Genomic DNA, 24296 nt, shown 5'->3' with positions numbered 1-24296 from the left:
ATATATATTTTTTTCTCTGTTTTAAAATAAGTGCGGTTTTTACTTTTTAAATTTATTAAAAAATTAATATATCGAGACAAATCCTTTACTCAAATATATTAATTTTTCAATAAATCAAAAAAATAAAAATAACATTTATTTTAAAACGAAAGGAATAACATCGTAATTTTCAATTTAAATGATTAGTGATTAAGAAAATGAGATAATTTATTAGAAAAACCAAATCAATTTTGTAATTCATGAGAAGTTATGAGAAAAATTACGTGCTTTCAAAATAGTTATTAAGTAAATTATATAAGAGATTAAATGTGTGTTTCAAATCAAACACTTTGGTATTTAACAAATGCGTGTATAGTTTGAGTGTTTTCTATTTTTATTTATAAATTCGTAAAATTCAAATAATGTTATATATTCATATTTTTTTTGTAAACTTAATCCAACTAAGTTAGTGTAACATCAAAAAAAATTATTCTCATTTTTTTCACCCAAATTTTATTATTCAACTTGGTTGAACTTGATTTAAAAAAAATTATACATGTAGCATTTTTCTTTTAAATTTTGGGTGAGCTATCTTATTTTTGAATTATTTGAACCAGTAAAAAATTATTATCATTTTTATAAGAGGTATTTATAGGCAACTTCTTTTTTCATTTTTAAATGTCATAATGAAAAATGAAGTATTAAAATTTTTAGTTGTTATGCTGCCATGTAATAATCCGTAATCTATATATCTAACTAAAACAATTATAAATTACCACTTAGCAATATGTAATCTATATCGTGTTTCCCAAGGTAACTATCGATCGTGTTGAAGAGTTATTTTATCAATAAATTTGTCTTTAGTTTAGAATATCAAAATGATAATATTAACCTATGAAAACTATCCCTAAAAGGAATGACAGTTCTCCCATGAAGCTGTCAACAAGAATTACATTGATTGGACATAAATTTGTCAATCATGAATCCATAAACCACAATTCACACTGATTGTTACTAGCAGAGATTTTGATCAGTACCAAATCAGTAACTGAGAGTGAACAAAAGTGTGACTAGCCTACATTAAAATTGAGCTTCTCAAAAAACAAATAATCCCTTATCAATTGTCATAAATACTACAAACTACTGAAAACTTCCTTGAGCCTTTCACAAACGGCTCTCCTGTGAAATTTTAAATTACAACTAGATACAAAGTCCTAACCAAGAAGAAAATAAGCATTATAACTCTCCCAGTTAGAATCATATCCCATCTCAGGGAATAAGCTATCAGCAACATCAGTGATCATTTTCTCATGTGAATGTAGGACTAACATATATAAGTTAGAAATTAAAGGGTTTCTAAGGAATGGATTAATGGCTCTTCCAAGCATGTCCACATCAGATAACAGCTTTTTGGCATCATTATTTCCAGACACAAGGAAAATGCAGTTTGAGAGGGCATAGAAACCAAGTAAATTTGCATACAAGGGCAAAAATGCATCTTTATGGTTACCCAAGCCTCCTAACCAAACATTACTTTCCTCTTTCCCAAGATGTTCTTCAGCATACCACACCAGTTGATGGAAGAATCTCATCCTCCATCCATGTAAATAACTCCTGAATTCATCTTTGTGGGCCCAAGACTTCAAAGTAGGTAGGCTTTCCATGTTGGAGCAACAAATTTGGCTGATCAACAGCTTCTCTTCATAATGATTGTCAATCTCCTTGTCGAAAACCTGCCTCACGAGATCTCCTTTAGGAGCTGCTACATAGCTTGCAGCATGTAATACCCATTGACAAAGGTAATCAAAGTAATCAATCCAGTGACCAAAGATGGAAGATAGGTGGTCAAAACAGAATCTTATGACCCTATCTACTTGGGTTGGAACTGATCCAGAGGGATAGCTCCTGCTTAATCCTTTTGAAGTGAAACACTTTTGAACATCTAAAGAAAGTCTCAATCTAACAGAGTCATCTTCATCCTCCAGAAGCTTGATGCATGTGAACCATGCATCCAGTACTTGATGAGCGTACAAATTTGCGGCTTCATTTTTCACAAAACCAGGAGATGAAGTGCCCGAGGGAACATGGTTATTGACAACATGCGAGCCGACAAGTGCAGCCTGCTCAAGCAAACCAGACGCTATCAAGGATTCAGCAGCTGCCTTGCGCATACTTGCTGGTTCAGATGATGAACTACATTGTTTAATCATGTTACAAAAGTAAACAATGGATTCAAACAACCAGACAAGCATTTCCTCATTATTTACAAGTTTCTCCATTCCTTCATTAAATAGAACAGAACTTGCAAATAACATGGTAATCCTCTTGGTACATACTCCCAAACAGCAAACAAGGGTTTCTCGAGTCTTCGCATGTCTTATTTGCTTGTACATAGAAACTAAATCATTCCAAAATTGAAAGAGAGTCTCAAAGTCCATTTCACCAATATAAGTTGTGCTGGTGCATTTGCCACCTCTTGCCTTTTCAAACTGCAGCAAATTCCATGCTACAAGGATCCTCAAGATGTAATATTTACATTTATGGTGTTTCTCTAATGTCAAGATCTTCACCAATGTTCCATGAAGGTTTGCTTCAGCCCAAAGCTGAAAATCCCTGATGTCCTTACTAGAAAGATCATAGACATTACCTCCCGAATCAGCTGCTTTTAGGAAATTCAGCAGCCATTTCAGTGTTGCAAGTCGAACTTCATATGCCGAGTCTGACAAGCAGTGAATCAACCTATCCAAAAGACTGGCAGAAACGTTCTCTGAGTCATGTTTATGCAACATTTTTGAACTGGGAAGAGAATGCTTCAGTGACGAATGGATTACTTCTTGCTCATCATTGGATGCTTGGAACAAACAGCTAAAATAGGAAATGGCTGCTTGTTCACGAAGTTCAGCAACTGTTGGGTCATAATATGGCAATCCATTGGCCTCTAAATCTAAGCATTCCGCAGATAATTCTAAAAGCAGGTTGCGAATGGGATAAAAATGTTTTGTTATTTGGCATGTTCTTGCGATGCTAAGCATTTGATCCAGAACCTTTAAGAATGTTTCATTAAGGATCGGGCAAGGGCAATGATTAGGTCTTGCAATAAATGACTTAGGTATAAGTACTCGGATCAATTCACCAATTATATGATCTTTCTTTGAGTTATCAGCAAGATTTTTACAGTTTATATCCAACAGAGAACTCAACTGCAAGAGAATTCCATGAATAGAGTTGAAAGAAATCTTATAGGAACCATTATTTGTACATGGTTCCTTTGCAGAAGTAGCAGATTTGTCTGGGTTCTCTATGCAGGGCAACTCAGAAGCAATATTTAGAAGCACTGATCCCAATTTCTCATTTGACACCAGACTTGTTAGAGCTCTAGATGCAAGTACACGAACACGTAAGTTGCTTTGGGTTGAACATCTCCTAATCCAAGGCATGAACATAAAAGGATCTAGATTATCTCCTGTTTCACCAGCTATTGATGAAGGCTTGAGCCTCGATAAAAGAATCAGAATAGGACACAAGCTTGGATGCAGATTGTTTCCCTGGTTCGATACTGAGTCTCCTGAAGATGCAGGGCCCAGAAACTCTGTTGCAACTTCCAGTTCATTGAACATAAATGAATGCAGCGATGGGTACCTTGGACCAAAAACAAGTTAAAAGTCAATAATTGTCAACTTTTACTGTTTGATAAAAGTAAACTATTCATACAATATCTAAAAATACATACTACTATACTAGTAATTAATGGAGCTACAACTATTGAATGTAAACCTGAATTTGAGAAAACGAACCCATAGGCCCATGAACCCATGTTTTCATCAAAATATTTCCAGAACTAGTGTCAACATTATCTTTATTGTCAAAAAAAAAAAAATTAAAAATAAATGGCGTTCCCTCTGTTTGTCTACCTTTTATTTCATAATACCAGATTCCTTTCACATAATAACACCAAGAAGTTGGTCCCAACTGCAGTAGTTGCCATATTTGTTACTTTTGCTTCCACCGAAAAGGGTATTTTATGCTTTATCTAACATATTTTGCAAAATAGATATTCGAGAAGTAACAAATACATGAAGTTCTTGCGGACTAAATAATGAAAATGATCAACTCAAAAAGTAAAAGTCCCAAAAATCTGGGGAAAAAGTAGTGAAGAGCAATAAACCAATTTTCCTCCTGTAAAAACATTAACATGAAATGGATCGAGTTGTACAGAGGAAATAGAGTGATCAGATCCAAAAGTCAAAGTCATACCTATGAAAAAACTCGAGCCCAGTTATTGCACGTCGAGCGGATTCTCGTTTATGAACATTGAGAAATCCAATCATGCGGCGAACCAAAGCGGTAAAAGCCAGGCAAGCACTATTTCTAATCTCCCAGTATTGTGAAGAGAAAGACCGAATAGACAAAATCAAAGCCTCAGCAGCAAAACCAGATGTATCGGTAGCCAAGTTAGTATCATTGAATGCAGCTCTTAGAGCATTAAATGCATGTACTGTAGGAATGACACCCTCATCTCTGATCTTTGAAGACACCTGGCTCACATTTCTTTCAGCAGAATGTGCGGATTCATTTTTGTTCATTGAACCATTTGACTTGGAAGGGTCACCACTTAAGCAATCAGTTTCTATCTGATTCAGCATAGACCCACTAGCTACATCAATAAGCCACCTTAATGCTCGTGGGAGAAGCTTCTTTGGAGTTCCTTCTGGCTCGGAAAGAAATAGAGCAATAAATGCAGCAGGTATTCCAGCACTTCTTCTTAGCAAATCATCCACCGTTTGTCCTTTGGCTACAGTTCTTTGCATAAGTTGTTCCATCCAGGACTCTGTCAATCTACAAAGTCTGAAAAGGAGAGATACATTTAAGAAGTAGCAAATATATACTATCTATGAAAACATTATTTGGCCATAATGATATAACCATCCACAATTAAGACAAGCAAATGTAATCTATTCATGATACAGAATAAGGAACATGACAAAGCCAATAATCTTAATTACTTGTACAAGGGTAAGACCTCTAACAAGATTGTAAACAACAATTTCACAACTGATTATCATACACATTTTCTACATCATGTTAACCTACGATGTTATAAGTGAATAAAAAAGAAATATGATTTGAAAACCTAACTGCATCAATATTTATCAATAGAGTAAGGTAATAAAGAATCACCATAAAGCCACCAACTTGAGGCATTCATTGTAATATGTTAGTTTTAATATTTTATCTTGATAGGCCAAGCATGCTAAATATTACTAAGGTTCTAACAAATTCATTCTAATATGTTGAGTTCTCGGTGTTCACTTGACACGAACGATAAGTAAGGAACATGGACCAAAAGAATGCAACATCATAAAGTATTTAATGGAATAAATAGAACAATGAGAGTATACCTTGGGTCATTAGAGCAAAGTAAGCGATTGCAAAGAGCTGTGAACCCAGCCCTCGTCTTGTCAATTGCGCCATTGTGCTTCATTTTCAACAGGACTTCTAGAAAGTGATTCCCAATTTTTTCAAGTTGTTCCAAATCAAGCACAGAATCAGATGAAAAACCAGCAGCATTAACAGAAGGTTTGTCAGACTCGGATAACTCTGAAGAAGCACCACTTGGCAATGGTACCTTTCTTATGACAGTCCCCAAAAGAAGGCTCACCTGAGGAAGAAAACATAGTGCAACAACAATTGGGATCCAAAAAGAGAAATTTAAAGTTATGCATCATAGAATATACAATCCTCACTCAATTCTTGTCTGAAAAGAAACAGTATTAACAAGTAAATTTTGTGTTGTTGGTATCTTCCCAGAATACTTATTAATAAATAATTAGCAATAAAATTAGAAATATATTCATGTTGTGTTAGCTTTTTCAAGAACTCGTAACTATTATAATAAAAGGAAAACAAAATTTCCCTTAAAGTTCATGTTATGTACCTCTTTCATAGCCAACCAGCAACCAACCATAACAATCTGTTCTGAAGATCTGGCAGCATGGGAGGGCTTTGAATTATTATCATTTTCAGATGAAGGCATGTGTTCATGCTCGTCATCTGGTATCTCTATCAAAAGATTATCATCATCACCCATATCATCCATGTCTTCAGGAAGATACCAAGCATCTGAAGACACCACCCATAGTGACAACGAAGTTATCCGCATTATAAGCTCCAACAGCCTTTCCAACAAATTTCTCATCTCTGCTATGCTAGACAATGCCACATCAGAATTCCATTCCAATTCCTCAAAAGTATAACGTAAAGCTAGTAATACACCATGAACAAAGCTGTTCTTGCATGCTTTAGAAAGATCTTGTTCTCCGGCTCTCACAACAGCATCCAACCAATCAACCATTGATTTCATATAAAGTATCACAGGGTTCCTGAATGTACCAGACTGATTAACCTCATTTACCAATTCAGATTTTGAACTTAAATGTATGACATTAAATGAATCTTCAATTGAACAACCTAGCTCCAGTACATACTTCCTAAATATAAGCCGTAAAATTAGAGCTCCAGCATCACTTTCCCTTACACGTGGACTGCAAACTAATTTCATAGCCCAGTCAATTACCTGCTTCAGCATGGCTTCACATGAAATTCCAGGAAGTGGGTTTGGAAAATCAAGTAATATGCGAAATGAACTCTCACGCAGCCTGTCCCAACTATCAACAATTGAGCCAACTAACAATAGAGTTGAATCAGATGAAGTCACTCCCTTACAGTAAGGATAGAGATGATTTCCTGAGAAAGAACTGTTAAAGTTCTCACTAGCTGATGGCTTCATAGACCAAGTATTTATCATAGTCAAGATGAGATCCATTGCCATCATTTTTCTCTTGTAAGGGGCAGAAGGATAGCATGAAAAAAATAAGAAACCGCTCAACCACCTCATAAAGTGAAAGAGATCATCTGCTCTTTTAATTGTCAATTCCTTGTTCCCATTTGAAGAAAGAACTTTGTTACAATTATTATGCTCAAGAGGGATCCAGTTTCCTTGCTTTAGTTGTCTCTCCAGGGCTGTTCGAACCCTAGAGAAGAACTTACGAAACAAGCTGTTCCATTTCATCTGAAAAGCAGTGGAGCAACACCTCATATTCAAAGGTACAGCTTCCTTCATTAGAGTTAGCTCTAAATGAGAAAGAAGACTTGCTGTCTTCGGGTTTAAGAAAAGAGTCTCAGCAGCATCTACACGTAGTGACTCATCAACATGTGTCAATGCATTCACTAGCCACTGAACAAGGATCTTAACATGTGTACCCTTTATGCAAACAAAAGCATGTTTTTCTACTCCCATCTGTTCCTTTTCGTCAGGATTCTCACACCAATCAATATCTCCTTCAACCAAAGCAAGAGACCTAGATACCTTGAGCAATGAAACTAGAATTGCAATTCTCTGTTCAAGATTCAATTCCATATTTCCACAAACATGCTCGGGACATTGCAGTCCACTTTCATCCCCACTTGGCCCAACTGAGATGAATGAAAGCATAGGAAATATACTATCCACATCCACTTCTAGTAAAACTGGAAGTGCATAAGTATTTAAATTGGAGCGAAGTTTTGAGAATCCAGAAGCTAGTCCATAAAGAAATGGGCGAAGGCAAAGACCTCTATAGGTAGCATACCCACCTTCAATGCCATCAGTCTCCCAACATTCATCACGCAAATATTCAAGGAAACACTTGAGAAATGATGTGGCAGCACAGCAGACATCATCATCTACATATGCCTGTACGGTATCAAATAGCAGGTCAGGGCTCATATTCAACATTTTCTTTGCTCCCAACCTCTTGGTTAGCAATGCTAAGGGAACATATCTTCCCTTACATCGTGGCCCCAGGGAAAGAAGATCTAATGCAATCTTCTGTAAGAACTTGTTAATTTTCTCACTACCCTCTGACTTACAAAGAGATGACTGAATGTCTAAGAATAGATCAAAAATGAGATGAACTTGTTTCACTGTTTGACTTAAAGGATCTTCTAAGTTGTTCCAAATAATTCTAAGTATTCGCATGCCCATTTCCTCAGGAATAGGATCATAGTCTCCTGAAAGATCAGTAAGATTTGACAATATCGATGTTTTTATTTGTTGCAAACATATTTGCATCACAGTCAAGGCATGAAAATTGAAATGGCTATCAACAGGATTCTCGCAATACCTGCAGAGCTCAGGCAAAATCCCATCATACAATATAGTCTTGATAGTTCTTTCCTCATCATTCTGAACCTCACAGCCACCATCCATGGACACAAAATGAGTGTTAAGCAAGTCCCTAGAAACCGCGGTAAGAATCCCTCTTATGAGGCAAAGCCTACTTAGCACAACAAGACTACACATTTCATTGTAGAAATCATCCTTACAAGGAATCTTTCCAGTGGCATTGCTAAACCCACTGCCGCAATCAACCCTGGAATTCAACACCTTTAAGTTAAAAACACCATGAATCAACACCAATCCAAGCTCCTGCGAGCTCAAGCACACCTGAAGGGCAGCACAGAGTGCCACCCCAGCAGCCACAAAGCAGTCCCGTGAGAATGCCGACGACCTCAAAACACTCAAAAGAACACTAACAACTCCCTCCATAACACCCTTACGATCACAATTCCCATCACCAGCACCATCACTGATTTCCCTAAACTTATGAGGAAACTTCTGCAGCAAGTAATACAAACAAGACAAACCCTCCTGACACTGCTCCATGACAATAGGGGAAGGCCTAGCCCACCCATCACTAGTCTCACAAAGCACACTCTCCAAGCCACACACCACATCCCAACCCACCAACACAGCACACTCCTTCACCACATCAACCAAGTACCCCAACTTGGGCATCCCCAGCACCGACAGCACCGCCCTTGAGGCCGCAAACCGACTCCCCTTGTTGCCGCCACCGGCAGTATAATCCTCGCAGAGCTTCTTGAAGCATCCAGCAATAAAAGGGCACCAAGTTTTCTCCTTGGCTAGCACAGAGACAAGAGTCCGGTGTAAAGGCGCGGAATTTTCTAGAAAGAGGAGCTCCAAGTAGAGTGTGGAAGCTTCTAGAAGAGCAGGGTAGTGGTGGTGGTGATCATCTTGAGGAAGGGATTGGAGGAGTTGGGAGAAAGAGGAAGCGAGGTGTTTGGAGTGGGAGAGTTGGGAGAAGGTGGAGGAGAGGGTGGTGAGTTGGAGGAGGGTGGAGTGGAAGTTGGAGAAGAGGGGGTTGGGGAGGACGGAGGAGAGTGCAGAGAGGAAAGAGGAGGGGAAGGTGACGGCGCTGTAGGTGTAGCGGTGGCGGTGTTGAAGAGCACGCCACTTCGCCGATGACATGTTCGATGAAATGCCTCAATGAACAAGAGAATGATAGGGACAAAAAGGTAATTAGGTAAAGAGGGTTTTGTTTTGTGGGTGGTGGCGCCGCAGAGAGAGGGATTAGGGATTCGAGAGAGACTGAGAGACTCCAATTGGCGCCTTCACTTGTTTAATTGTTTTCTACTTTTCTTTTTCTCTTTAGTTTTTGTTTTTCCTTTTTTTTCTAATAATAAAAAATTCGATTCTGAAAAATTTTGTAATAGATTTATAAATTCTTAAATAAAACCAAAAATCCTGGAAAAAAATCTCAGAACTTATAAATTCGTCATAATTTTTGTTAAAATGTTCTTGGTATTTTTGTTCGAAATATGTAAATCTATTGAAAATTTTCAAGTTTATTTATGATAATTAAATTGTATCAATTTTACGTTCAATATTTTAAAAACTAATTTGCAGCCAATATTTAATATAAAAAAATAAAACTCTTAAAAATAATAATATTCAAAATTTAATTAAAAATACTTAAAATTTAAATTTAACAAAAGTTCGTTTTTAATGAATTTTATATTAAGTTTATTTGATAATTTACTATAATATTAACTGAAATTAATTGTCACTCTATAGCATTGCGCTGCTCTCTAAGATATTATCAAATACGTATACTATGACCAATATTTGACAACATTTAAAACAATTAGATGTAAAATCGATATTTATAAAGTTTGGGATAAAGTTGATAAAATTTAAACATTAGGTGTAAAAATGAAAAAGCTTTTAAAAGTTATAGATATAAGATTATTCGGATAGATAGTACCCGTATTTTAAGTAAAGTATATCTATATCTATGTGTATATATTTTTTTATAGGTTAGCATTTTATTGTTGATTTTTTAATTTCATTTTAAATTTTAAAAAATAATTATGTAATATTCTATTTTTCTAAAAGAAATCAGTATTCTCATTTTTATTAATTTTTATTCTCTATTACTAAATATTTAAAAATTATTTTAGATATGAAAAAAATGATATTTTATTTGAATATAAGTGTTTTACAGAATTGTGAAAGCATAAAAAAACAATCCAACACGCAAGTAACGTGTTGCCTGCTGTCTCCATCCAGGAAGTAACCTTGGTGTATAAAAACGAAAGAGGAGTAGAACTCGGTTGCATATCATCTTTGTTTCCCTTCACTATCTCCATACACCATACATTTTCAACTTATTAAGCCAAGGTGCATTGATCAGCGGCCCCAAAAACGCAAATACCACATGTCAACATCTAAGCAGCACGCAGACTACGTGTTGAGTTCACCGTGCCACATGTCATTCATGCAGCAACACGCAACATGCGTGTTGCCCCGTGTCTCTTAGCAAGCGGCAAGCTCCGCACCGAAAACAGCAGTCATTTATGGAGAGGGTTTAGGGTTGGTGGTGCGGGAGAGTGGTGGGGTTGAGGTTGATTTTATTCTTTTCTGTTAAGAGTGGACAAAGAAGTGGTGGAGTTTGAGATTTTTCAATGTTTTAAATTAGTTTTAAAGTTGAGAGTGAGATTAGTATATTTATAAGGGCTATGTATTATCGAAAGAAGAAACAACAACTATGTTCCTTCTCACATAAAATAAAGTATGACATAATGACACTATGATGCTTTGGTATCATTAGTTTTTCTTATTCTCAGTTTTTTACCCTTCAAATGTATACCATGTCATTCATATTGAATTGTATTTTTTTTTTTTTGGTCTCATATTGAATTGTACATGATTTAATGATTTTATTTTTTATTTTTTTCAAAAAAAAGAAAAAATTACTAATGTAGTTTTTAAATAACAGTTTGTTGAGATTAGGAAACAATTTAATTATGACAAACATATATTTTTAGTTAAGTTGAAAAATTTAAAAATTTATTTGATGCATATTTTTTTATTGAAAGTCTAAGCTTGTGTATGAAGTCTAAGCTTTTTATTTGATGTATATCTTTTTATCCGAAAATGGCAAAGCAAATCAAAGGGAGAACGGTTTACTTTTTTATGGAACCAAAATCATTTACCAAAAATGTATTGGAGGAAAAAGTGAAATTAACGGAGGCAAAGTCAAACCAAAAGTTTCTTATGGTTCAAAAGCAAAATAAGTACTTGAGCAATGTCATTCTTGTATAAGTCAAATGACTTGTTGAAGGTCCATTTTTTCACCTATCACTATTTGAAAGAAAAAGAAGAAAATGATGGTTACTTTTTTCTGTTACAAATCAAATGCTAAAAATAAAATTTGGGGTCAAAGCATAATATTGAGGGTGTTGATTTGACAAACACATTAAAGGTCTCATAATCATGACTTTGTTACTGATCATCTCACCTTTGTGCCACTCTACTTTGATTTTCAACCCTGATTTTCTATTTCAATTTTTTGGGAGAAGAAGAAGAACTCAGCTGGTTCAATGCTCAATGAGTTGACTCTTTTCACAAGAGGTATTACCTCATACAAAACGGAGTAATCAATCAAGGATTGAGGCAAGAAGAAAGAACTTAAAATTCTGAGATAACCTAATACACTTTCCACTCAAAATTGGAAGTTTTGGAAGCAATGCACTACACTAAAGGAAACATTCTGCTAAGATGGAAGGCAATATTTGAGAGTTTTAAAAGGATTATGCTTATAGTTTTTAAGTTGTTTTACTTCTTTTCCTTCATGTTTCTCTAATATTATGATTCTTCAGTTTTATCTTTCCTTATTTCAATTAATGAAAAAAGGTATAAACGTGAGGATTTAGAAAAAGTCACTAAAAAAAAAAAGAAAAAGAGAGTTAGCTTGGAGAAAAAGTCAAAAATTATGTCAATCTCTTTTATAATTATTTTCTGTTTTGTTTCTTTGAATCTGAAAGGTATCATTTGCTAAGTTGGGTGAGCACTTAGTGTTGATAGTCTAGAGAGTAAATCTAGTCAAATCAAGCCTGGTTAGAAGTTTGGTTTGTCCCTGATTGGATTAGGAAGAATCCTTGAGAATTGGTGAATATAATCTTTGAAAAGATAGTGAAAATTCTACCATAGTTGTAGTGTAGACTAGATATAAGCCACATTATATAAGGTGGTTGAAACAGGATACATAACTGTATACTTTTCTCTTCTCTATTCTGTTTTCGTTTGTTTCGTTATGAGACAAAATTAAATTATTTTTTGCATGATTCATACAATAGATACAACAGAATCTATTTTTCGTGGTAAAATTTAAAAAAAAATAAAAAAATCATAAATTTAACTATCCTTTTAGGTCATTAAAAACTTTCACAGTTCTTTAAACATTTTGTTTGTTATTAATGAATATTAATTTTAGTTTTTTTATAAAAGGATACCAAATAAAATAGGGGTATCTTAAAATATGTTCAACGAACTGCAAAATTTTATCATATTTTAAATAAAAAAGTTCATATGTACACATTCTTCCTATTTGAAGAATTGATATATTTATGTCATGTTTTAATATTATGTAAATCATGACAAATTTTTTTGTGTGATTGAAAAAGAAAAACAACCAAACAAAAAAGAAAAGAAAAAACAAAGTCCTAAAGGACTAAAAAAACGTAGAACGGTCTCATTGAATTTTCAACTTAAACTCCTTTTAAGGCACTGATAGCTCAACATGCGGAGAGTGTGATCTCATCGCCGTCTTTGCTATGGTGTCCGCTACGGTGTTTGCATATCTCAAGATCAAGTAAAAATCAACATGTCACTTTCAAGCCATAGATATCAATGACTTTAAGTACTAAAGGATCTACACAACCAGCAATGTCATGAGAATTGGTAACAAGATTGTAAGCCTCTAGATAATCTGTTTCATAAATCTCATCTCTTTATTTGTCCCAAGTCCCAAACTAACAAAAATTCTCTCCAAATAGCAAACAACTCTCCTTGAAGAATATTACAGTTCTCAATTGTTCCCAAGCAGCCACCTTGCCAGTTTTCCTTCCGGTTCCTGCTAACACAGGCAAAACCAATTCGATCACCAAAACCAGGATAACTAGCATCATAATGACCTTAAAAGTACCCAACGAAGGAGAACCCAAGAGCAACTAATGATAGAAGGAATAGAAATTCGTTGCAATTCAAAAATATTCTGAAACTCTTTCTCCAAGGCTAACAACATACAAGCAACTTTAAAAGGTGTCCAAGGCTCCTGATGATTAAAAATCTCATTATTCCTAGCTTTCCAAATCCACCAAAGACTAGAAAAGAATCTAAAAATGATGCTCTTTGCTGTGGAACAAAAACCAATTCTTCAAATCGAGAGGATGACAGAAAATCTCCAGAGACTGCCAAACAAGCTTGGCTTTTGGGCAATCCCGAATACAATAAGAAATGGTTTCCTAGCAAATCAAGCAACTAGGGTAACTATCTAAAGGAGTCAAAGCCTCTCTGAAACAAAAAAACAGCAGTGGACAGTGCCTCTCGAAGACAAAGCCAAGCCAAGAATTTGATCTTTTCCGGAACAAGCTGACACCAAAGCCAAAACCAATTCCCTCTCTCCTCCCATCCAAACACCTTCTTAAAGAGCCAAAGGTAGCCATTGCGAGCATCATAAACCTTAGACACTGCCCCAGACCAAGTTCAACCTACCACTGAACCCGCTTGCACATCCGGATTGTAAGAGAGAATGTTGTCATGCAAAACCTGGTGAAGTGGAGAATAAACCTTCTCAAGCTTCCACTTTTCAGCTGACCAAAGATCTAAAATCCAAAATTTCGAATCAGAAATGTGAACATAATCCATCTTATTGCAAAGTTGCTCCTCTTTCTTCCATTTAAAATACCAAAAATTCTTATTAAATTTCCAATGCACAATTCAAAACCATCCTTCAAAATACCCCAAGTTTTGCACAAACTCCTCCAAACATAAGATCCTTTAGACGTCGAGTGACTGAACTCGTCAGCCAAAGAACAACAGTATTTATCTACCAGCAGCTGAACTCAAAGCTTGTGAGGGTGATGAAATAGTTGCCAAACTAGCTTACCAAGAAGAGCAACATCAGCACAAAATGGATCTCTAGTTCCCAGACCACCAAACTTTTTTAGGGTGACCAACACCTTCCAGCTAACAAGATTTAGCCCCCAACCATTGGCATGGCCTTTCTAGAGAAAAATCCTAATCATGGATGCTATAGAGTTTGTTATTCCTTTGGGAAATAGAGAGACTTGCATGCGGTAGGTAGGAATAGCAGCCACAACTGAATTGATCAAACAGAGCCTACCCACCCTGTTGAGTAAACGCCCTTTTCAACTGGCTAGCCTTCCCCGAATGTTATCCAAAATTTCATTGAAAGATGCTCGGGTTACCCTAGCATGAGTAAGAGTAATCCCAAGATATTTGCCTAAGTTTTGGACAAATCTGATGGATGACACTCCCGTAAAGATTTCTTTTCTTGTTGTGGAAATATTACGGGAACATAACACTTTAGATTTCTCCAAATTAATTTTCATCCCAGAAGCTTTATAGAAACTCTCCAATCCTACCATCACATTTTGGACTTGAAGCTTCTCCGCTTTATAGAAGAAAAGAAAATTATCAGCAAACATGAGATGTGATATTCTCGGGCCCCCTCTAAAAATAGTAACCGGCTTCCACCGGCCCATATCAACTTGATGGCTAATCAAACAGGACAATCTCTCCATACACAACACGAAAAGGTATGTTGACATAGGATCATCTTGCCAAAGACCTCAACGAGGAATAAAACTATCCAATCTATCACCATTCCAGAGAATAGACAATGAGGATGAAGTGACACAGCTCATGATTACTTTGACTGTAGGGATAGGAAAATCAAATTTCACGAGTGTCTGTTTCAGAAACCTTCAATCGACTCTATCATAAACTTTCTCCAAGTCAATCTTAAACGCCAGAGTACCTTTCTTTGATTTAGTCTTTTTTATGAAAAGATGAACTTCCTGTGCTATAATGATCTTGTCAATTGAGAGCTCCCCTTCCTGGGATAAATCCCCTTGGAGAGGGCCAACAATATCTAAGAGATGAGGCCGGATTCTGTTGACCAGGACTTTAGTGATGGCCTTGTAGATCACATTACAGAGACTAATAGGTGTAAAATCTTTCATCGATACCGGCAACTCCACCTTGGAAATTAGAACCAGAAGATTCTCCAACTCTCCATCATCCTCGAATCAATAGTACCCCCAAAAAAAGATTCCCTAACTATATTCCAAACATCAGACCCAATAATCTTCTAGTATTCCTTGAAAAAGTAAGCTTGAAATCCATCCGAACCCGGAGCCTTAAAGGAATTCATGCCAAAAGCAGCTGCCTTAACTTCCTCCATAATCACAGGCACAGTAAGATTACAGCAGGCTTTCTCATTCAAAGAAGGAAATGGAACTTCATCCAAACACCCTAAATCAACATTCTCCAACTGACAGAATAAGTTCTTGAAAAAAGATTCAGCTTCCCGGCTAAGAATTTATGGGTCCGTTTCCCACGCACCGTCCTTGAGAAAAAGACCATGAATCTTATTTATCTTCTTTCGCACAAGAGTCTGAACATGGAAGAAGTTAGTAGTTCTGTCCCCAAATTTTACCCACTGTTCTCTGGATTTTTAAAACCAAAGGAGTTCTTCTTGCACAAGAGTGTTATTATAATCCTCAATCAATTGTTGCTCCCTTTGATTTTAAAGATAATTAATTTGTCGCTTCAGTTTATATTTTCTAACAAAAATATTACCAAACACTTTAAAATTAAAGTCAAGAGAGTTCCTCTGCACCTCTGAGAGCTTGCTTTGCACCCCTCTAAAGTCAGACCACCAAGATTGTTTCACAATATCTATGTAACTAGGATGAGTTGCCCACGTTGCCATAAAACGGAATTGTCTGTTCTTTTTCGACTACGGGCGCCCTTTACAGCGCACCAAGATAGGATAGTGATAAGGCAGCAGGCTATTCAAAATTTTTGCATAGTCCTCAAGAAAAAGAGATAGCCATCCAGTATTAATACAAACCCGGTCAAATTTTTTCCACCTCAATACTGTTTTTCACCCTCCTGTACAAAGAAAAACGTCTCCTTATAGTCTTCAAGTCAAACAGAGCACTATCCCCTAGAGAACTGGCAAACTGATCTGCATGTCGACTCGAGAAATGGCAACCCTTAACTTCATAAGAGAATAATACTTCATTAAAATCATCGAGGGCAATCCAAGGCCCTTGAAAAGTCACCGAATGAGCTAGCAGATAATCCCAAAGCAGACTTCTGGTATTATGTTGAGGGCTACCATAAAGAACACTATACCTCCAAACCACACTCTCAAACTGAACTTCGATCGTGACACACTGATCGCAAGCATCAACCAATTTACAGAAAGTACCTTACAGAGAAGAAAGGAACCATATACTACCCTTATGTCTTACTGTCTCTTCTATACCAATAGGATAGTATCCAAGTCTTTTCCAGAACAATTTCAAATGTTGGAAGGGAACATGAGTCTCAACCACAATAAAAAAATAGGTTTAAATTTTCTAACAAGTTCTTTACAATTCACTCGGGCTAACTTATTAGAAGCACCTCTAATATTCCAAACTAAAATATTTAAACTATCCATAAAAAGGACAAAAGAGTATTAAAATTGGTGAAAATTAACTTACACCATCAACCTCACCAGAAGATTTAACTTCCTTTTGATTCATTGATAAAACACGATTCTCCCAAGACACACTCGCAGTATCAATCAGCACCGCAACTCCCTCAGGACCGCCATGTTCCCTTTCCTTGTTGAATGTTGTTGCAATGTCATCCTTCCGACCCTCATTAACAAAAACCGGCGGCGACGGCACCACTCCCATACCCAACGGAATCTCGGGTTGACCCTCAAGCACCGGCGCTTCCCCGTCGTACCTCCAATCGGCGAGGTTTGCAAGGATCCCGGCCGCGGACGTTTTTTTATGGCTGGTCCTTGTGTAATCGGAGTCTGAAGGGAAGATGGTGCACGCTGAAGTGCATCCCACCCGACCCGGTCTCCACATTGTAAGCGACACCCTCAACAATAATATTTTTTTATCACCAGCAATCCCAGATTTACTTAAACGCAAGCACGGGCATATCTTCCCCTCGCTCTCAGTTTGGTGGCCAAATCAATTTTTACCGGAACTCTTATCGCAACTGCAATACGTAGCATTGCCTGCTCCTGATAACACTAGATTAGGAGACCTGAGACCCAGATTCAGACTAGTGTAGAATCGAAAGATTGTTCACTAGGGTGGAAATCAACATCCCATGATTTTTACCGCAACTTAGTGGCCCTCGATCAACCAAGGACCACTAAACATGACCTTTTCACGATCCTCAACGGCATCAAATTTCACCAGGAAATATTCAAAACCCACATCTAGCATATTGAAACCTCCTTTGATGCGTCATACTACTCTCAACTTATGAGAAAGAGTTGTGTAACTATATTTCCGATTCATGACCTTGATCACTAAGGTAGCGTTTGGTAGAAAGATAGAGACTGAAAGACTGAGACTGAGAGACAGAGACTCAGAGACAGAGCCTGAAATAAATCTCAGTATTCTGTTAGGTGTAAAGTGGGAGACAGAAATTGAAACAAGAATGAAGCTCTAATTTAATTTGTACAAAGGGTAAAATTGGAATTAATTAATTGAAATGAGGGTATTTTAGGTATAAAATGTTATTAAAGTTTCAGTCTCCGTCTCTAAAAATTTCAGTCCCTTATGTCTCTACTTTTTGGAGGTACTAAAATATTGAAATTTTGAGGACAGAGACAGAAATTTTAGTATCAGTCTCTGAGCCAACAAACATAATACTGAATTTTAGTCTTTCAGTCTCTGTCCCAATATCTCAAAACAAACGCTACCTAAGGCTTCTCTATAAGGTTCGGCCAAACATGTCTTCGCCTCTTTTGTAAAGCTTACACACGGTGGCTGAGAATCACCCTATTTGCCAACCACTGTCGCAATACCATCCCCTGATAGAGATCTGACGAGTGCAAAGGCCTTCGACTTTGCTGCACAATGACCTTATCTCGAAAAGAGACCTTAGGGATCTTCTGAAATCATCCCGAGAATGACCCTTCATGTCACCGGATGCACACCCACCCACACTCTCCCCCTTAATACTTCCGACGGCTTTGCCGTCATCCTCCCTGTATTTCACCCTCAAACCCTTGCTCCCGCTCTCTCCTTCGCTCATTCTTTTCTTTTTTTTTTTTTGCCCAACTGATTCGTAATTTTTTTCCCAAAAATAATTTAAATCATGACAAATTACCGAAACTTCTTATGTAATATATTGGGAACAAAATTGCAAAAAATGATTATGATTTGTCCATTTATGCATAAATGGCGGTAATTTGCTAGTGATGCACCCGTTAGTCCAAGAGGACCAGATTTTACTCCATTTCATAAACGTGGCTACTGGCTCGATGAAATTGAAAAATCTGTTGCAACACAAAAGCATTATTTTCATTTTCATGAAAATTGAGCTTGGAAGAAATAACGTGAACGATTGTATACAAATAAGTAAAGTGCTACTTAAAGTTAAAACTAACCCTAATTCCCCATTAATTTTCCATCCTACAATAATTTCTTCTAATTAAATTATTGAGAAAAAAACTCTAAACGATCCCACACAATTACTTCGAAAGACAACAAAACTCTCAATAAAAAAATATCATTTTCAACCTTTGATCTTTACATTTATGAGATTTAGCCCCTCTGTTAATATTTTTTAAGGGATAATCAATCTCATGAAAATAAGGATCAGGAGTCGAAAAGAATATTTTTTTTGTTTAAAGACCTCGTAGTCTTTCGAAAAAATTATCAGGAATCGATTTGGGTAATCACTCTAAATTATTTTTGTACAAGTTACCAAAAATACCCGCCCTCTCTCCCCTGCACCCTCAAAACCACCTTCTATCATTAGACATAAATCCATCCATTTGGGAGAACAAGTATCTACTGCGGAGCTACCTTCTGGAGAACATGGCAATCCATATATGTATCAGCTTCTTGAAATATGCACAAGATTTTATAATTTCTTGTAAAAGCTTCCTCCAAGTAGGATTTGATTAAACAAATCCAATCCAAAATTATCGATGAGTATAATATTATTGAGAAACGTAAGATGCTAAAAAAAATTACTCTAAATTGTGAAGCCTCCACAAAGGGTTAATCTAACAGGCGATTTTTTTTTTTTTTTTGAATATTCAAGGGATAGCCACTTCTTGCGGCAAATTGTGAAGGGCATTCAAGCTTATATGACAGACAAAATGTCACATAGGTTGCACGCCAAAATGAATTTGGCAGTGGAAGACAGTAACACATTGTTCAAGCAAGGTAGCGGTACAGTTTTCTGTCCACTCTGTCCCTCTCCAAAAACTCACGCTCTATAAGGGATTCAATCCGTTTTTTAATAACAACTGGATTAGGCAAAAATCTTGACTGCAGCTGCTTTGTGACCTCGGCGACGATGTTGTTGTGATCTAGGGTCCTCCTGGATTTCATTATCCTCACAATTGCCGCCTCAATCTGCGGTTTTCTGTCTTCTTCCACCCTTTGCCGAGTTTCAAGATTTTCAGGTTCGGACTCCCTCTGGGCGACAACAGTACCTATCTTTACCTTGAAGAACTTGCTTGTGAATTTGTCATTAAAGAAGAATGTATCATCCTCGGCGATGTCCTTGCTCATGGGCTCTTTTCGAAGAACATTCTTTCCTTTGACACAGGCCAGAGACTGAAGGCACCTCTTCAGGTCCAGTAAGGGTATCCCCGTTGCTTGCTCAATCTCCTTACAAGTCAAGCGATCAGCATTGTTAAAAAGCATCAGTACGCACATCTGGTATGTGGAAACATTCAGCTCGTGCTTCTGGCCCTTACCAAATGTTGCCTTTAAATCAGCAGTCCCCATATTTGTTTGCCAAGACAGTCTTCTACCATTGTGCGTGCCAAGATAATAAGCCCGAAACTTCTCACATACGCCCAAGAGTTCTGATGGAAGATTACACTGAGGGCTAGGTTGAGTTGGCCATGAACCTGTCGTAAGAACGTGTACAACTAGAGAAGGGCTATCTCCCACATCAGATTGGGATGCATAGAAACCTTGCATTGTATCATAGGAAGTCTTCATGTCGGTAAACATACCCTCCAACTTAGAAGTGAACTGATATCCACACTCTGTTTTGAGCTTGACAATCAAACTCCTCTCTGCATCATCAGATATGGTCTTTCCAGAAAGAAGCCTTTTTGCCAAGTGTTGCTTGTAATACTTTTCAAACACATCCTTTTCTTGAAGGTACCGGAATAGCATCATTACTTTGTCCAATACAATCTCCACATCCTCCTCACCAACTCCTTTCAACCCTCTGCGGAGTTTGTCATCCACAAACAAGGAAATGAACTCTGGAGACCGAGCATTCAAATTGATGAAATGTTCAAAAGAGGAATTCAAGGCATTCTGGAATGTCTTGTCATTGGTAAATGACATGTTAATAATCTTATCATACTTATCCTTCAAATCCAAGAGACGCTGTACAAAGTCCACAGGATCTCTCAACCTTTCAGGATCCATGACTAGCTGCTTACCTGTATCCCGTACAAAAGCAGTCATCACGTCTTTAACAACTGTAAGCCCAGTAGGCACTCTACGAAATAGACTATACATTCTTCCCAAGTCCTCATATTTGTCATCCACAAGCATATTAACTAGGCCTGAGTTCTCCATATGTACTAGCGTGTGCATATGACTGTCAATCATCTCCTTCTCCACCACATTGGTTATCTTTATCTCACTTCTAGGATCTAGGTAGTGAGACACTCTTTCAATTTCTTCATTTAAGCGTCTCTCAGCCTTCTTCAGATAATCCCCACAATCACATGTTTCAATGAACTTCTGGGATTCAAGACAGTAAAAATTTGCTGAAACACTAAGAAAATGCTTCTCAAAGTCCTCTTGGTAAACAGACAAACCCAAATCCATTAGCATTTTTATTATGTTTCTCATCAAGCCTCTGTTTATTACTTCACCATTCCTCTCTCTGAGCACAAGCTCAAGAAGTGTATCTCTAAGCCTAGCTTGAGTTTTGCTGGAGTGGATCACAACATCTCTCCACAGATTCAACCCAAGTTCATGAACAGGAGTTTTATGGCTGCTTGGTATGAAAGTTCTGTCCATGTACATCAATATGTCTCGGATCATTTGCAAAGCCTTGTTATGATCGATCCACTTCCGGTTAAGCTCTTCCAAGAAAATTTCTCCTTGGGCAGATTCAATTGACTGAGAAATTTCTTTAAGATGAGAAGTCATGGTCGTCACAAGTCCTGAGTAAAGTTTCTCCCCAAATTTGTGTAAAACCATATTGTATGCATTCCTGAAAGGACAGATCACAATGAACAAAAATTTCAGAAATGAAGAGCAGCCCAGTGCAAAACACCCCGCGTTATGCAGGGGTCAAGGCAAGCCACACTCAAAGGGTGTAATGTAGGCAACCTAACTTGATGTAATAAACCGCTGGAAAATCTATAATAGTTTTGAACTCATAAAATAAACTTAGGAAGTTAGTTAATTCAGGGAAAATTAAACCAACAGGCTATAGCATAATTTTAGTTAAGAACAAGTCCTGACTTTTGTTCTACAATAAATACTGACAAATTTAATGGGAGATTGAAGCATAATTTCAAGTATAGAGTGGCAAATGGCATGATCTGAGCTAATGATGATCAGCATATCCAAAGGGAAATGTCATCATAGTCTTGAGGACATGGTGAACCCTACATATAATATATCAACAAATGGAGACATGAATATACTTATAAGTTAAAAATATGATGTGAATGGTTGATATGTTGCCATATGTAGTGTTCAATAAATGCAAGGAAATATATCAACATTATTTATTTCTTGCCATCCAGTGGGAGTTAGCCAATGGCAGTAGACTCACCGAACAAAAGGCATATTAAGCTAGGACACAAATAGCAATAAAGATTCTTTTTCAACATGATACTACTGAGATATGGAGATTGAAATGCCCAAACTAATTCAAATAATCTAATTTAAGTCATACACAGGTAGACAACTGAAAAGGATACAAAAGACAGACTTCATGATTATTAAGTACAAGTTGTGAAGTCCTTGCCAAGGTTTGGGAGTTTTATAGATGATTAAATCTTCCAGTCCTTTTATGTGTACACACATTTCCTCGAACACCAAGCCACCTCACTATTCTTGCACCATGGCATGAACTGATGAATCCTAAATAGTGTGTTCCACACCCCATCCAGTGGCAGAGGGGAGTGACTGAGTGTCAAGGAAAAATCACTACAATTATCATTTTTCTAATATAATTAGTCACCAATTCTTAATATATTCAAACAACCAGTTTACCACAATTCTTAACCAAAAATAACTAAATAAATAATAAAACAAAGAACCTATGCTGCTAAAGCTAAACTACACAACAGAATCACACTATTGAATTATCCATACTAACACAATTATATATCTAAAATGAAATTCTAAACGAGTAAGAAGCAATTTAAAGAACAATAAGAACAAGTGAAAAAAAGAGTTGAATTGAACAAAATAAATCAACCTATAGAGCTCTTCGAAGCTAAGGCCACTAGCATTATGGTTATATATTTCGTGGATTGCATGTTCCAGAACCTTCCAGGTCTTCTCAGCGTACTTAGGATCCACCACCACGCGGTGCTTGAACGCTTCTATCTGAAAAGTCCTCTTCTTCTGCGAGCTCATCGTCGCAAATCGACGTCGTTTTTGTCCACCACCTGCGATTTCCCACACCAAATAAAAATTCCGAAAAAACGAACAAAAGCTATAACCTAAGAAAACGCTTCAATCCAAAACCAAGAGCAACAAAAGAAATGGAATCAGAAAGGAACCTGAATCAGAGATCGTGGAAGGTGAGAGAAACCCTAGGAGGTGAAGGGAAAGGGAATTGAAGTGGTGATTGCTGTAGCTAGGGTTTTGGATTTTGAGGAAAAGGGAATTTTGAAGAATGAAAAAAGTGAAGATTAAATTGGATTTTTAGATTATAAGAAGAAAAGAAGAAGAGGAAGAAGAAATGGTGGTGTTACTGGCTGAGCATGGAGTGGGTGACTAGGGAGGACTATAATTTTTGAAAAATAATAATTTCAGACAAATAATACTACAATTATATTTAATTAGCTATGCCACTTTAGATGGTAGCTGAGTTATTGTTATTTTACTTATTTATGGATTTTATGGATTTGATATTTGTATATTATTGGGATAATTTTTTTTAATATGGTTGAATTTTGTTAATAGTCAGAAAAAAATCCTTCTAATGGTCAAATTCTTTTTTTCAACCATACATCAAAATTTACAAACATTTTATTATTCTCTTTTATTTATGTTTAACTCATCAATTGAAAATGAATAATATTATATATCCAAATTTTTTATTAACTAAATTTAATTAAATTAATGTAATATAACAAAAATCAATTATGATTAATATTATTCTAAATTTTATAATTTAACCTGGTTAGATTTAATTTTTGTATAATATTACTCATTAAAAATATAATATAGACATAATTAGTATTTACACACATCTAATAAATTTAGTCTCAATGTACCAAATTGAAATAAAAATAATAAATGAGATTATATTACATTTAAATATAGTTGCAAGTTGCAACTAAGGTAGGCAAAATCGCGTTTTTACTCGTAGAAATGCATGATTTTACGCTTTTGTTCCATTTTTTTGTTGCGTTTCTGTTATCTGTGTTGGTGGAGTGGCAACTGCACAGAAACATCGAAAAAAATCGTAGACTCGTTGGAAGTAAGAGTTTTCCAACGACCCACATTTCATGAAGAAAATTGGTCTATAAGGTTCTGTTTGGTTTGTGTATGTACTAAGACATAGACATTAAAACATAGACACTTGAGACATAGACATAAAATATTTGGATATAATGAACATGACATTAGTGTAGTGTCTACTGTTATGTTTGATTAATAAAACACAAGAATACTACATAATTAAA

At 36.4% G+C, this 24296-nt stretch overlaps 2 protein-coding genes across 3 annotated transcripts; both read right to left on the bottom strand.

Moving 5' to 3' along the window:
* Positions 1–1028: 1028 nt before the first annotated feature.
* On the bottom strand, positions 1029–9471 carry LOC112716388 (uncharacterized). 2 transcript variants are annotated; one of them, XM_029289779.2, is made up of 5 exons: positions 8142–9421; positions 5915–8028; positions 5379–5638; positions 4234–4824; positions 1029–3618 (listed from the first exon to the last, which is right to left on the bottom strand). In XM_029289779.2, exons 1-5 carry the CDS (start codon positions 8221–8223, stop codon positions 1194–1196), a joined length of 5472 nt encoding a protein of 1823 aa, XP_029145612.1. In that variant the 5' UTR covers positions 8224–9421; the 3' UTR covers positions 1029–1193. The 2 variants fall into 2 exon arrangements, with proteins under 2 accessions (XP_029145612.1, XP_025624081.1); XM_025768296.3 differs by having other exon boundaries at positions 5915–9471.
* A 9969-nt stretch (positions 9472–19440) lies between these two features.
* Positions 19441–23479, bottom strand: LOC112716387 (cullin-3B). Its single transcript, XM_025768295.3, has 3 exons — positions 23166–23479; positions 22859–23051; positions 19441–21637 (listed from the first exon to the last, which is right to left on the bottom strand). Exons 2-3 carry the CDS (start codon positions 23017–23019, stop codon positions 19600–19602), a joined length of 2199 nt encoding a protein of 732 aa, XP_025624080.1. The 5' UTR covers positions 23020–23051; positions 23166–23479; the 3' UTR covers positions 19441–19599.
* Positions 23480–24296: the final 817 nt, after the last annotated feature.

The sequence above is a fragment of the Arachis hypogaea genome, chromosome 10 (genome assembly GCF_003086295.3).
Source record: "Arachis hypogaea cultivar Tifrunner chromosome 10, arahy.Tifrunner.gnm2.J5K5, whole genome shotgun sequence".
Classification (NCBI taxonomy): Eukaryota; Viridiplantae; Streptophyta; class Magnoliopsida; order Fabales; family Fabaceae; genus Arachis; species Arachis hypogaea.
Note: the sequence above shows the minus strand (reverse complement) of the source record. Positions and strands in the feature narration are given on the sequence as shown.